We start from the raw sequence: 12,835 nt of genomic DNA, 5'->3' as shown, positions 1-12,835 counted from the left end.
CTTGCTTAAGAGGAAAGCCAACAATCACTTGAATCAGCAACCGCCATGGCTGACCGTCGTTCAGAAGCAGATTTGCCGCAAGCAAAACGACCTCGGGTTGGCGATATGGATCCAGCATCAAATCCATACCTGGCGCATATGTATGAAGACGAAGCAGCGAATTCCTATGGCGGTGGCTATGGAGGACAAAATGGTGGTAGAAATGGCACATCTAGTCGAACGGGTCTTTCAGATTTCAAAAGACACGCAACGACGTCTGCGCAAGCACATAAGGCAGAGGATGGACCAAATAATCCTTTCAACAACTCGCCCCTCTCGAATCAGTACTTTAATATCCTAAAGACCAGGAGGGACCTGCCAGTACACAAGCAAAGGTATGTTCAGTCTAAGTGACTGATTTTTTATCTAACATCTCATAGACAGGAGTTCTTGGACATGTTCCAGAAGACCCAGATCCTCGTCTTCGTCGGAGAGACTGGTTCTGGAAAAACAACTCAGATTCCTCAGTTCGTTCTGTTCGATGACCTGCCTCATTTCAACGGCAAGCTTGTCGCATGTACTCAACCTCGCCGAGTCGCAGCCATGTCAGTAGCCCAGAGAGTCGCCAATGAGATGGACGTAAAGCTGGGAGAGGAGGTTGGATATAGTATTCGATTCGAGGATGTCACAGGGCCGAAAACGATTTTGAAATATATGACAGATGGTATGCTTCTTCGTGAGGCTATGCACGATCATAATTTGACTAGGTACAGCTGCATCATTCTTGATGAGGCTCACGAACGGACGCTCGCTACGGATATTTTGATGGGCCTTTTAAAAGAAGTCGCCCTGAGACGACCAGATCTAAAAATCGTGATCATGTCCGCTACCCTCGATGCACAGAAGTTTCAGCGCTACTTCAACGACGCTCCTCTCCTCGCTGTTCCTGGACGTACGCACCCTGTGGAAATATTCTATACGCCCGAGCCAGAGCGCGACTACGTGGAGGCTGCCCTCCGAACCGTCCTTCAAATCCATGCTACTGAGCCAGAGGGTGATATTTTGCTTTTCCTGACGGGTGAAGAAGAAATCGAAGACGCATGTAGGAAGATTACACTAGAGGCAGACGAAATGATTCGAGAAGCAGATGCGGGACCTCTGAAGGTATATCCGCTTTATGGAACATTACCTCCCCATCAACAACAAAAGATTTTCGATCCTGCTCCACCGCCCGCTAGGAAAGGAGGACGTCCTGGACGGAAAGTCATTGTTGGTACGAATATTGCCGAGACGTCCTTGACAATTGACGGTATCGTCTATGTCGTAGATCCTGGTTTCAGTAAGCAAAAGGTCTACAACCCACGTATTCGTGTCGAGTCGCTACTTGTTTCACCTATATCGAAAGCATCTGCACAACAACGAGCTGGTCGTGCTGGTCGTACCCGTCCTGGAAAATGTTTCCGTCTATACACTGAAGCTGCTTTCAAAAAGGAGCTCATCGAGCAGACTTACCCCGAAATTCTCAGATCCAATCTCGCCAATACTGTCTTGGAACTCAAAAAGCTCGGCATTGACGATCTAGTACATTTCGATTTGATGGATCCTCCAGCGCCTGAGACACTCATGCGAGCACTGGAAGAACTCAACTACTTGGCATGCCTGGATGATGATGGAGATTTGACAGCGCTCGGCAAACTAGCTTCAGAATTTCCTCTTGACCCTGCTCTGGCCGTCATGCTCATTTCTTCGCCTGAGTTCTATTGTTCCAACGAGATTCTTTCGCTCACCGCCCTATTATCCGTCCCTCAAATATTTGTTCGCCCTGCAAGTGCGAAGAAGCGTGCAGACGAAATGAAGGCGCTGTTTGCGCATCCGGATGGAGACCACCTCACAATGTTGAATGTCTATCATGCATTTAAGGGCCCTGCTGCACAGTCTGATCCTAAGAAGTGGTGTCATGAGCACTTTCTAAGTCTTCGGGCTTTGCAGTCTGCTGATAACGTCCGACAACAATTGAAGCGAATCATGGAGAAATCTGAGCTGGACTTGATGAGCACTGATTTCCAAGACAAGAACTATTATACCAATATTCGACGAGCATTGGTAGCAGGCTTCTTCATGCAAGTCGCTAAGAAAGATCCATCAGGAAAGACCTACAAAACCGTCAAGGATGACCAGAGCGTGCTGCTTCACCCAAGCACGGTTTTGGGTGTCGACAGTGAATGGGTCGTATACAATGAGTTCGTTCTGACCACTAAAAACTATGTGCGGACCGTCAGTTCTGTCAAACCGGAATGGTTATTGGTAAGTTGCACTACTCTTGTATCCATCTATAAGGGCTCTTAAACTAACTCTTGACAGGATATTGCCCCTACATACTATGACTTATCGACATTCAAATCAGGCGAGGTCAAGACTGCGCTACAGAGAACACTCGACAAAGTTAAGAGGAAGCAAGCCACGAAGCGAACAAAATAGACGTAGAGCACTTGTGATTTAATAGTTTTAGAAGTTATTAGATGATTCCTTCGAAGGGACTGACACTTTGACGGCGTTGAAAATTGCATTCATGATAGTCGTCAATTATGGCTCGGTCAAGATATCGTTCTTGATATTTAAAATGAGGTCGTGGACTCAAGGAGGGCGTTGTAGGGTATGAGAAGGCGCGTCGAGTGATTCCCAGCGAATGGAAGAGAGTAGAGAAGAGCATTATGAGCGCTAGACCGAGAAATGTGACTTCTATTACCAACACTCACTCAATGTCGTTCATCCGATCGCAAAGCACATGGAATTTATCACCTGCTCCTGGCGTCTGCACTCACCACCGCGTAAGTCCTGACTGTGCATACAACTCCCGCCACCCCCTCACCACCCACCCGCTCCCCCCAAAATCCCCCATCTCCCAGCCCTCTACCCTCTTCACAATACAACCCACCGGAGCTTCCTCCGTTCCCTAAATTCGCTGATCGCAGTCGTTCCCGGTTCCCCGCTGCTGTGTCACCATGGGTTCGTTTTCCATTCTCGAATATATTGTTTGGAATTGTGGTTCGTGAAACGAAGGTGGCGTTTAGCGGGAGCAGGACTTGGACTTTGAATGTCGTGGCTGAATTTGGGGGGTAAAACACGTCTGTTTGTGATAGATCACAAATTTCTAAAAACGATACGCTGGATGTATTTCACAGGTATTGTTCATGTATTGGACCCCGCATTTCACGACTGCGTAGCCATTTATTCCAGGAAACATTCCGATATGATAGGAACCGTTCTTTCTTTTTGCCTTGCATGTGTCAATATCTCCGACGTGCGCAAGGAGCGGGTGTACCTCCCCTTGCTCTTTTTCTCTTATTGTGCTTCCCCAGGTGCATGTGAACCATCTCGATGCTGCGATTACGCGGAAATTGGTGTGTGTGCTGCATTGTACCGCGTTGATTGAGATACCAGACTTTGGATGGGAAGCTGGTACTTGATCCTTTGTTCCAGATGGGAAATAGGGGTCGCTGCTGCGACGGTGGTATTCTAGAGCCGGAATCGAAGGTTCTTGCATTGGTGTCTGTTGACCTTGAGTGAATTGGACTCGGTGTGTTTGATGTATATCGCCAGATTTCCCCAGGAATGTTTTTGGTAATGACACCTAGTGCAGAGTAGAATCAGGTGCCCATCTCTCGTAAGGACGGATTGGTAGTTGGAGGTACAAGCTGTTGAGCTATGAATTGTCGATTCGATAACCGAGTAGCGAATAAGCTGTACGATTGTGCTACAAACAACATCAAATGATGGAGGAATAATCAACAAAAAGCATGTTGTCAGATTCACAGCCTCGAGACTAATTCTTTAGGACTCATTGGCTAGGAAGTTCAATCCATTTTAAAGTATAGAATTGCTTTTGATATGATGTGGTGCGTGAAAATTGCCTTGGTAACGAACTCCATAAGTCACAACCTTTCATTACATTGAGCGAGCCTCCAAACCTGCAACCTATCAGGCACTGCCTGGTCGTGAGACATGCGCTTGGTTCCCTAGAACGAGTACCGACAGCCGGCTCTTTTACCATCGCCTTGCTTGATGTTTCTAGAACAAACTTGAGGCTCTCTCGTAGCCAGCAAGCCTCATCAACCTCATGGTGCACAATAAAGAAAGCAAGTCTTTAGCGAGGATTTCAGGTGAAGCTTGAAGCTCCCACGTGTGCGGGCCGTTAGTGCAAACGGGCGCTAGAGCCAGCATCCACGGGAGGGTGTGGAGGCTTGATAGCAGAAGCCACCCCCTATCGGAGGTCGTCTTCAACTCGCTTCGTAGGGATAGGTATTGTTGGCCAGCGGATGCCATTCCGGAGCAATATTGCATAGTCGTCGTCCAAAACGGGAATTTTTCTTTTATTGAGCTCCCATACTTATGGATGCGGCCATAATGGGCAAATCACGCACCAGTAATCAGATGCGGTGGGTGAGTTCTGCAGGGTGCTCCAGGGCTGTTCGTGTCACCCTTTTCTCTGCCGGCGGGGCAGTGGTCTCAAAAAAGTCCCGATCGTCGACGCTCCAGAACAGTTTGCAGAATGCACGTGGAACCACCCATGCCTGGCGCCAGAGGATATTCCAGCATCCGTGTTCGCAGCTTGATCAGAGCATTTCTCAAGCGAATTGCCGAGGCGATGCTGACGGAGTACAATTAAATCTACTTCGTAGAGTACAAACGTTTCAAACCTTTCGAGCAAGTTGTGGATCATGGCCCTAAAGCAAAATGGAAACCCGCTCCGAGAATCCTATTCTGGACCGCTCGCGAAAAGGCAGAGTGGATAATCGAATAAGTGAGTGCACGATGGAACCTAAGCACGTCAGCATATTCCTATCAATGCAAAACTGAATAACGTTTACGTTCATCAGACCACTTGAGTAATTCTTCCCTGCGCAGACTCAAAGCCTTTGGGTTGGTGTTCCACCAATTTCCAACTGTCTCGTTGACGCAAGACTGGGAGCAAACTAGAGCCCCGAATCCCGTCTTCCAATATAAACCTTGCCTGCCCGCAGACATGTTGTGATAAGCTACCCTGTTCACTAATTAATTCCTCGTGACTGTAGTACTTGCAAGAATTGTATTTGCCCCTCGCGCTAGAAGTTGTCCTTGTTTGTCAGAATTCTTGAGACATGAGCCGTACCGCACAAGCTCAAGAATGGGTACAGTCGTAACTAAGCTACGTACGGAGGTAATCGCTAAGTAGAGCTGTTGGGGCTTCAGCTATTACTCCGCAAATGTGCGTCGACATGGGTGCTCTCCCTGGCCTCAATTGGAGCTAATGCTCGTAAGTCGTCGCAAGGGTCCTCTACTCCATACACACATGGATCGAAGATGTTGGAGAGCCCTATATATCCTGATGATCTCTTTCTTTGCCTTTTCCTGAGTTCAGAATTCTAGCGCCCTGATCCTAGCACATCAATCGTTCCAAAGTCTTCAAGTCTTCACATATTTTAAGCCTCACTTGATCTTCGGATCCCTTATTGTCCCGCGCATAACTTCGCGGTTCAAAACGCTTTACTACCAGCGGGTAGTAGTCCAAAATGAGTGGCTCAGGAGGATATTACAAATACCGTTGCAAATATTTCTTCACACATAATTGCCCACATTGGGTTTGGGTACATAATGCGCCCTGCGCACATTGTCTTGTATGACACTTGTCCAACTAGCTGTACTCCAAAAGCTGACCTTCAATAGGCAGATGGCCGTGATTCAGCAGAGGCCATCATGCCTAGCCCATTTCGATTGTCACGCGAAGTCTACGTGCCTCAATTCGAAAATGGAGCGCTCCAATACATCATGTTCGAGATAATCTCGAACAGTGAGACTGATAGTGGATGGACGATTAAGGAACAACCAAAACAAGGATTTCCCACAGCGACTGGCCCATCCGCAGCGCAAACCATTACTGCGTTTGAAGGCCTGGATAGCCAGAAGAAAAATAAAATCAGGACTGTGGCTCCAACGAATACGACCGGCTGGGGTCGGATCAACTTTGAGTAGGACCATTCCATGGAATATGTGGTTCGCGGTTCCGTACTCGAAAAACGTGGAGGAGGAATCCATTTCTTTTGGTATTGTGTCTTAGGAACAACGAATCAGGCATTTTCCCTGTAATTTCATTTTGGAAGCTTCAATTTGATGCGAGGGAAATTGAAAACAGCCTCTTTGAGCATAATCGACATCTGGTCGCTATCAGTCATGTTTGCGAATTTGGGGGATACAAGAATGCTATGCACGTCAGCATGGGGAGCCAGACTTGCTCTCATGGTGGTGGCTTAATAAGGATCATGAAATTGAAGTTAAAGCTATGTCCAAAATCATTGCAATTGACAGATGAAATTTCTCTCGGTGCGTTACCAATGACCCTTCTCTGTAGCATTAAAAATCAAACAGTTACTGGGTGTGTACCCAATGAATTGAACGAAGAAGAGTATGCTGCACAGGGTCCTGACTTGCTATGAGCGGAGAACTACTCGCACAATAGGGCTGCACCAATGGAGAAGTTGGTTGTATAGGGTGTAATATGGCCGAAATCTTTAAAGAATCAAGGCACCAAGGCTTGTGCCAATAGCAAAAGAGAAATATACTGCCTTGAGGCGTTGCACAACAGAAACTCGGGGGATAGACGATAGTGGTCTGCCCGTCTGCTTTTCCAGTGCCAATGGAGTCGTGCCAATGAAGCGGCAGCACTGAACATGCTGCACTTGCGATGGAGCTGGCCAGGGTTTTCTGCATGGTGAAAACAGTGGCGCCACATTTGTGCATTGCAGCAAGTACCAGCCTGGGTAAAATTCCAATGACGAACCTGTGATAACAAGAAGTTCTGAAAAGACGACATATAGCCAGCTGCTACCACTCCAATGGCTGAGGAGTGCAGAAGTTGAGATGTGACAGAAAGTGTTGCCCCAAGAACACCGGCATTCAGTTGTCCCTACAAACCGACAGGAGCAGGTTGATGGTCGAGGACGACGCTATGGTGATAAAGCTCTGGGTCGCACTGGCCTGCGTCGACGGTCGAGACGTACACGATGATGCTCTTCAAATCGTGGAATGATGGAGTCGAGTCAGGCATGAAAGAGGTGGATGTTGTCGATTGATGGTGGAAAATATGAGAGAAAGCATCGACGAGGTGGAGACGACAGGACGTCTGGAGTGTGGAGTGTGGAGCGGATAGCGGAGTGGAAGTGGTCTGGCTGAACTCGACGTCTCCACTTTAAATGGCCACTTTCGTCGCTAAAGCCGATGCATATTCGACCTCATCGCCGACCCCATGTCGTGTGTTCTCCTCACTCGATCCCTCGACCTCTTCCACTCTAAGTGAAGAGGATGGCGGCGGGCTTTCGCCTCGCGATATCTCATCTTCACTGATAAAGCTATACAGAGATGAAAACACGTGGAGCTTTGTCGAATTCGTGCTGTATTTCTGTTCATAGCAAAACCTGTCAGCTAGCACAAATAGGGGCCGACATAGATGGAAGCTGTTCAACGTCGTGTAAATGGAGTTTTCTTATATCAACTCTGCTAACTGCACGCCAGAACCAACGTGAAGACTGCTATGATGATGATTCACGTGTGCCAGCTTCTTGTCAAAAGTCGATTCGATCTATTGTATCGACGGGAGGAGCTAGCTGCTTCGCACAATAGTAAGGTGCTACCTAGGTAGTAAGGTATTAAAGTCCGCCTTGTTTCTCTTCCACATCTCTCCTCATCAACACTTAACATTTATCCCGTATACCTTCCTACGAATAATCCGAATTGTCGCCTGCTGGAATACGTAGGTTCCGCGAACTCCGCTCCTTCGGCTGGTTGCTGGTTCGATCTTGCCGTACGAAGCGGCTGCGATGAGTATATAAGGGTACTGTGAAAGTATCGTCATGGCGGTGCTTTCCCCACGAGCATCGCGAAGATAGCGCTAAGTTTCATCATCGAGTCCTCGTCGGAACTGGAACTGGCTTCCTGCTCTTGCCTTCTCCAACTCAACCCACACTTCTACTTCTACAGATCCTCACATTCCTTTTGCTCCTTGATCCTTGATCCGATTCCTTGTTCGTAGAGAACGCGTTACCGCTCGCTTGGAAAGTCCAAATTGTTGTTACCTCCAGTAAGTGAATGCAGTCGATGAATCCCGTGCAACGCGTTGCTTTGTTTACATGGGACGATTTCATCCGACCTCACCTTTGCGAGAGCGTGGCTAACTCTGATCGTAGAACTAGATACTCCTCCTCATATGAAGCGCAATGTCTCCGCCAACTGCATCCTCGGAACTCCTTCGCTACTTCATCAGTGACCTCTTGTCCTTGAGAAAGACAGCACCGCTTGCTCAAGACGTGGTGGACAAGCTGAACGCACACCCTGAGCTTGGTGCGTACCCATTCACCCACCCGTCTTCTCCCAACCTCCCTAATTCGCATTTTCATTCTAGCGTGCATCGTCAGATTGCCTGGTGATCTCTCGAGACATTCTAGAGGCTTCTCGGGCCAGTCAATGGGACTGCTGGACATCACGAACCGCCGCAATCTTCGCCAGCTCTCGCTCGCGCGTACCTCTCAATCCTCCGAGGCGCCAGACCAGATTGTCATGACAGAGGCCACCACACCTTTGCTTTCTCAGCCAGTTCAGTGGTCTTTACGTCCTCGTGAACGCTCCGACCGCTCTTCGCAACCTCACTCTGCGCCCACCGGAACCGCAGCACAACAATCCGAGAACTTCCAACGTTTCTTCAGAGCAGTCCGGTCGCCAACACACGTTCGAGTCACGGCTGGTGGTAGAATTGTCCCAAACACCCGTGCTCCCGCGCCTCCTCCTGCTTTCGAGTGGAACGGCGAGAAAAATCAGTTCGAGTCGAAGAATCCCCTATCCGAGGTCGAATCCACAAGTCAATTTCCACCCACCTGGCTCAACCACGCTCCTCTTCCATTAGGGTTTCCTCCTATTCTCCCGGCTGGCTTTATACCTCCTGGAAGCTTTCACCCGTCCGTCCCACCACGAGCTCTTACGGGGGCGCCATCTCCTATGTTCAACAGCTTCGGCGGCTACGATCAGCACTCTGCAAACCAAAGCCAAACTGCGAAGACTGCATCCGACCCAGCTTCTAGCGCCGAGAACACTTCAACCTTGCCGCAGCAGATAAAGATTTCGCATCCATCTCAGTTCGATACCACCATGCCTTTCAAGATCAATGGCAAATACGTCTACCCGGTTCCGCCACCATGCAATCCACAACCGCTTTCGATGACAATGCTGGGGAATCCCAATTTCATTCCACAAGCCGCTACTAGTCTTTTTGCACCGCCTTCCCCCTTTCCGATGCCGATGGCGAATATGCCCAATCCTCTTCTGTTTCCCGGCCAGGCCCATTCTATGCCTATCCCCACAACGTCCTCTGAGCAAATGCCAAGTATGTTCCCATTTATGCCGCCGCTGATGTCAATGCCATTGCCGTCTGCATCAGATTGGATCAAAGCCCAGATCAACTCACTTCGGAGTCACATCAGCATGATAGACAATCAGGTAGCAAGTCAACAATTCGACCCAAATTTCTTACAACTACAGCGCTCTATGCTGCTCGCTCAGATTAAGCATTTGGAGAGCCAGCTGGAGGCCCAGGTAGCTATCGAACAATCCGCGAAAGAAGTTGTTCAGCAAGAAATCCAGTCTAACGCTACAAAACATACAGCAACATTTGAAGAGGACACAAGGTTTCCAGAAATCCATAATCGACAAAACTCAGCAAATCGCGTTTCTCAGCTGTCAATTCGTGCTCCTTCCGACAGAGGATTGGATCAGACGATTCAGAAAGACGTCGGCCAACAGAATGACCCAGTCCCTCACAGAGCATCTATCACCAGATCCGATTCCACAAACAAGTCTAGACTGAGTGCTGCTGCAGCAATGGCACCGCCATTTCAGCCAAGATCACAATTCAATACTGCCGCAACCTCCCAGTCGGAGCAATCAATGGCTGTTGTTCGCACCCTCCCTACTTCTCCTCTAGAGGAGATGGCTCCAGAGACTGAGGCTCAAATCGAATCAAGACTCCTGTCGAAAGCATCGACGAATTGGGGTCAGACGATCAATAATGCTGCGGTAGCTGTTGCTCCTCCTCCAAGTCTGCCAAAAGCTCAGAGCATGACTGAGCCGACGCCAGCACAATCGAAAGCAAGATCCATGTTGAGATCAAGTACATTTCATGGACAGGCTGACTTGTCGGCATCTCAGAACAATTTGGTCAATATTCCCAGTCATGCCGTACCGTATCTTGTTGGTGTTCTGCCACATGGTATCTCCACTATGGAAGCCAAATATACGGACTTGATTTACCCTCGACCTTTGACTGAAGAAGAAAGGCGGGCACGGCACTTGTACTGGGGTGCAGCACCCACATTTGCTCAGAAAGGACTTCCAAAGTTTGACGGGAAAGACTTTTACCCTCCATCGCCAATCAAGCAGAATGCTCAGTTGGCTATGTATAGCTTACCTCCAAATGATCCTTCTCGCCATGATTCTCAAACCAATGCACTTCCTGATTTTGGTCAACTTTTCAACGAGCCTGGTGCTCTCGGCTACAAGACGCCATCACCAATGCGCGCCTCGTCGAGTCATTCCAACTTGGTTTCGCTTCCTATGCAGAGTGCAACGTCTAGTGGCGGATTCAATATACAAGACTCGGCGAGAGCATCTCAATGGCCTGCACAGTATGAAAATTATGACACGCAAGTGCCACGCCCGGTGACCCCGCAAGGAAGAACTGAAATATCGGCTGAAGATGACTTTTCCAACTTGTTTCTTGAACGGGGAGTTCCAGGATATAAGTCCCCAGACCAGAGAAATCCTTATCATGGCCAAGCTCAATCAAACGGGATCAGCCGACCGGTAGGAGAGAAACCACAGCGTCAAAACATGGATGACGTCGCACAGGTAGAGGACAGTGATGATGAAGATGCAGGTAGTGTGGACTCTTGGGGAGCGCCAAAAGACCATACGAAATGGGACTTGATTAAGAACGATACTGCTGTTGCTGAAGAGGAGGTTACCGAAAATGATGGTTCTGAGGCCTCATCAGTCGAGATCAACTTGAAAGCGCAGCATTATGAAGAGTCACCAAAGACCAATGTGGATACCAGCTGGCAAGAACGAGTTGCTAACTTCAGCAAGTATGCTCCTCAAACTCCATGAACAACCGAGTAGAATAAGTAGACTGACGAGTATAGTGCCAATGGACAACGAGAATTCTTACAAAACATGCTGAAGACCCCTGGGCAGGCATCCAAGGCCATGACTGGATTTGCTGTTTCTGGTACGATATCGTCTGCTACGGCTGCGGGTTATCTTCCTCAATATCGTGGCTCTGCCGTTGCTTCACTTGCGCCAACAATCTCGAATGTTGTAGCCCAACGTGATGTAGAGGGACTTCAGAATAAACCTCAGATCTTAAGAGAACACTCGACTTCATCTTCGTTCAGCACTGAAAACCGACCATTTAATCAATCTGTGGCTCACGATAATCTCAACCATAGTGCGGAGGGATACCTCAGGTCCTTAGCACGAAAGGCTGACGATGATAAGAAAACTGCGGAGCAAGGCTGGAATGCAAACTCCAGCGGATTGGGAACCGGGATGGCCTCGAACTGGTAGATTCGTTGGATGTCTTGAAGAATATGTTTTGTACTGCTCACCTCACGTACCTCATCAGCCAGTTTGCTTTTGCCGTTCAGCTCTTTGGGATTTCCTGACCTGAAAATTAGAAACGAAAGGCGTGCAGTCAAGAGCTTGTTGGCGTAAGCTTTTGGCGCTTTGATGGATTGCGGTAGCGCTGGGTTTCGAAACTACTACCTTCTAGGACTTCGAAGCATGCTTTTCGAACCTAACAAAATATGAGCTGTGCTGACACTTTCGGGAACAAGTATAACTGCGTTACATTCATTGCAAGACGATATCAAAACCACAAAATGTTTCTTCTATTTTCATTCTTTTTCTATGTTGTCGAGTAGGATTATGTTCCGATGCTTATAGTGACTATCAGGTTGCTGAATTGTCTTTTTCTTACATGACGAAGGGATAATATGTAGTTTGGGCAACCCTTGGAATGATGCTGTTATTGAAATATTTCTGCCTCTGGCGTTTGGTAGAGCTCGTCGACGAATTGTTCGCTATGGATGAGGAGGCTAGAGTCAAGATTTGTACCTATGGAAAAAATAGTCTTGCACAGTATGTCATAGTAAGAAAAATGAAAAGTATTCGTTTGGTAGATCGTGGATTGAAGTATTGAAGTTCAGGTTTGGTGTTTTCCTGGCTTGAGGAGAGATCAATCGAAGAGCCGCATGAAGAGATGCAAGCCGTTTCATTCTTCAGGCACTTTTCCTAATCTATTCGAGTGATGAAAGTATGCGGGTCTGCGTTTTAGTAATTGGACATGGCTCATTGTCTTGTTAATAGGAACACAAGCTCATAGGGTCGAGTGTCGAGAAGGAATTGATTACGGCAGATATCCCGAGTCTGCGACTGGAACCTTAAGCGTGCGAATGAGTTTGTGTCGATATTCTTGGGGTATTCTTTTTTCGTTCTAGAAGGATTTTGCGGTGCGTGATGAGTGGGTTGAGTGAGGTACGGACGTATCACAGATGAGGGGTGCAGAGAGAGGCACGCGGTGGAAATAGAAAATTATGAAATGTGTTTTACAATTTTTTCTACAACTCACCTAAGGTCACAGGATCTTTTCAAAAATTTATAAATATTTCTAGCACAAATCGAGAGCACCCTTCTAACTTCGAGATGTACATACCATTTTTTGTAGGTTATCGTTGTCAAGTCATCTCAGTCGTAACAAGAGCGCAAGTCCCGATCCCTC

At 47.9% G+C, this 12,835-nt stretch overlaps 3 protein-coding genes across 3 annotated transcripts; all 3 read left to right on the top strand.

Moving 5' to 3' along the window:
• Positions 1-45: 45 nt before the first annotated feature.
• GLAREA_01545 (P-loop containing nucleoside triphosphate hydrolase) lies at positions 46-2,457 on the top strand (the record flags this gene model as incomplete). Its single annotated transcript, XM_008088761.1, has 3 exons — positions 46-374; positions 420-2,283; positions 2,341-2,457. The coding sequence occupies 3 exons, from the start codon at positions 46-48 to the stop codon at positions 2,455-2,457; spliced, it is 2,310 nt and encodes a 769-aa protein (XP_008086952.1).
• Positions 2,458-5,528: 3,071 nt separating this feature from the next.
• On the top strand, positions 5,529-5,988 carry GLAREA_01544 (uncharacterized protein; the record flags this gene model as incomplete). The annotated part of the gene is made up of 2 exons (XM_008088760.1): positions 5,529-5,603; positions 5,683-5,988. 2 exons carry the CDS (start codon positions 5,529-5,531, stop codon positions 5,986-5,988), a joined length of 381 nt encoding a protein of 126 aa, XP_008086951.1.
• A 2,237-nt stretch (positions 5,989-8,225) lies between these two features.
• Positions 8,226-11,622, top strand: GLAREA_01543 (uncharacterized protein; the record flags this gene model as incomplete). The annotated part of the gene is made up of 3 exons (XM_008088759.1): positions 8,226-8,349; positions 8,411-11,141; positions 11,199-11,622. 3 exons carry the CDS (start codon positions 8,226-8,228, stop codon positions 11,620-11,622), a joined length of 3,279 nt encoding a protein of 1,092 aa, XP_008086950.1.
• Positions 11,623-12,835: the final 1,213 nt, after the last annotated feature.

Source organism: Glarea lozoyensis (genome assembly GCF_000409485.1).
Source record: "Glarea lozoyensis ATCC 20868 chromosome Unknown GLAREA7, whole genome shotgun sequence".
NCBI classification, from domain to species: domain Eukaryota; kingdom Fungi; phylum Ascomycota; class Leotiomycetes; order Helotiales; family Helotiaceae; genus Glarea; species Glarea lozoyensis.
This window is presented reverse-complemented; position numbering and strand designations above follow the sequence as displayed.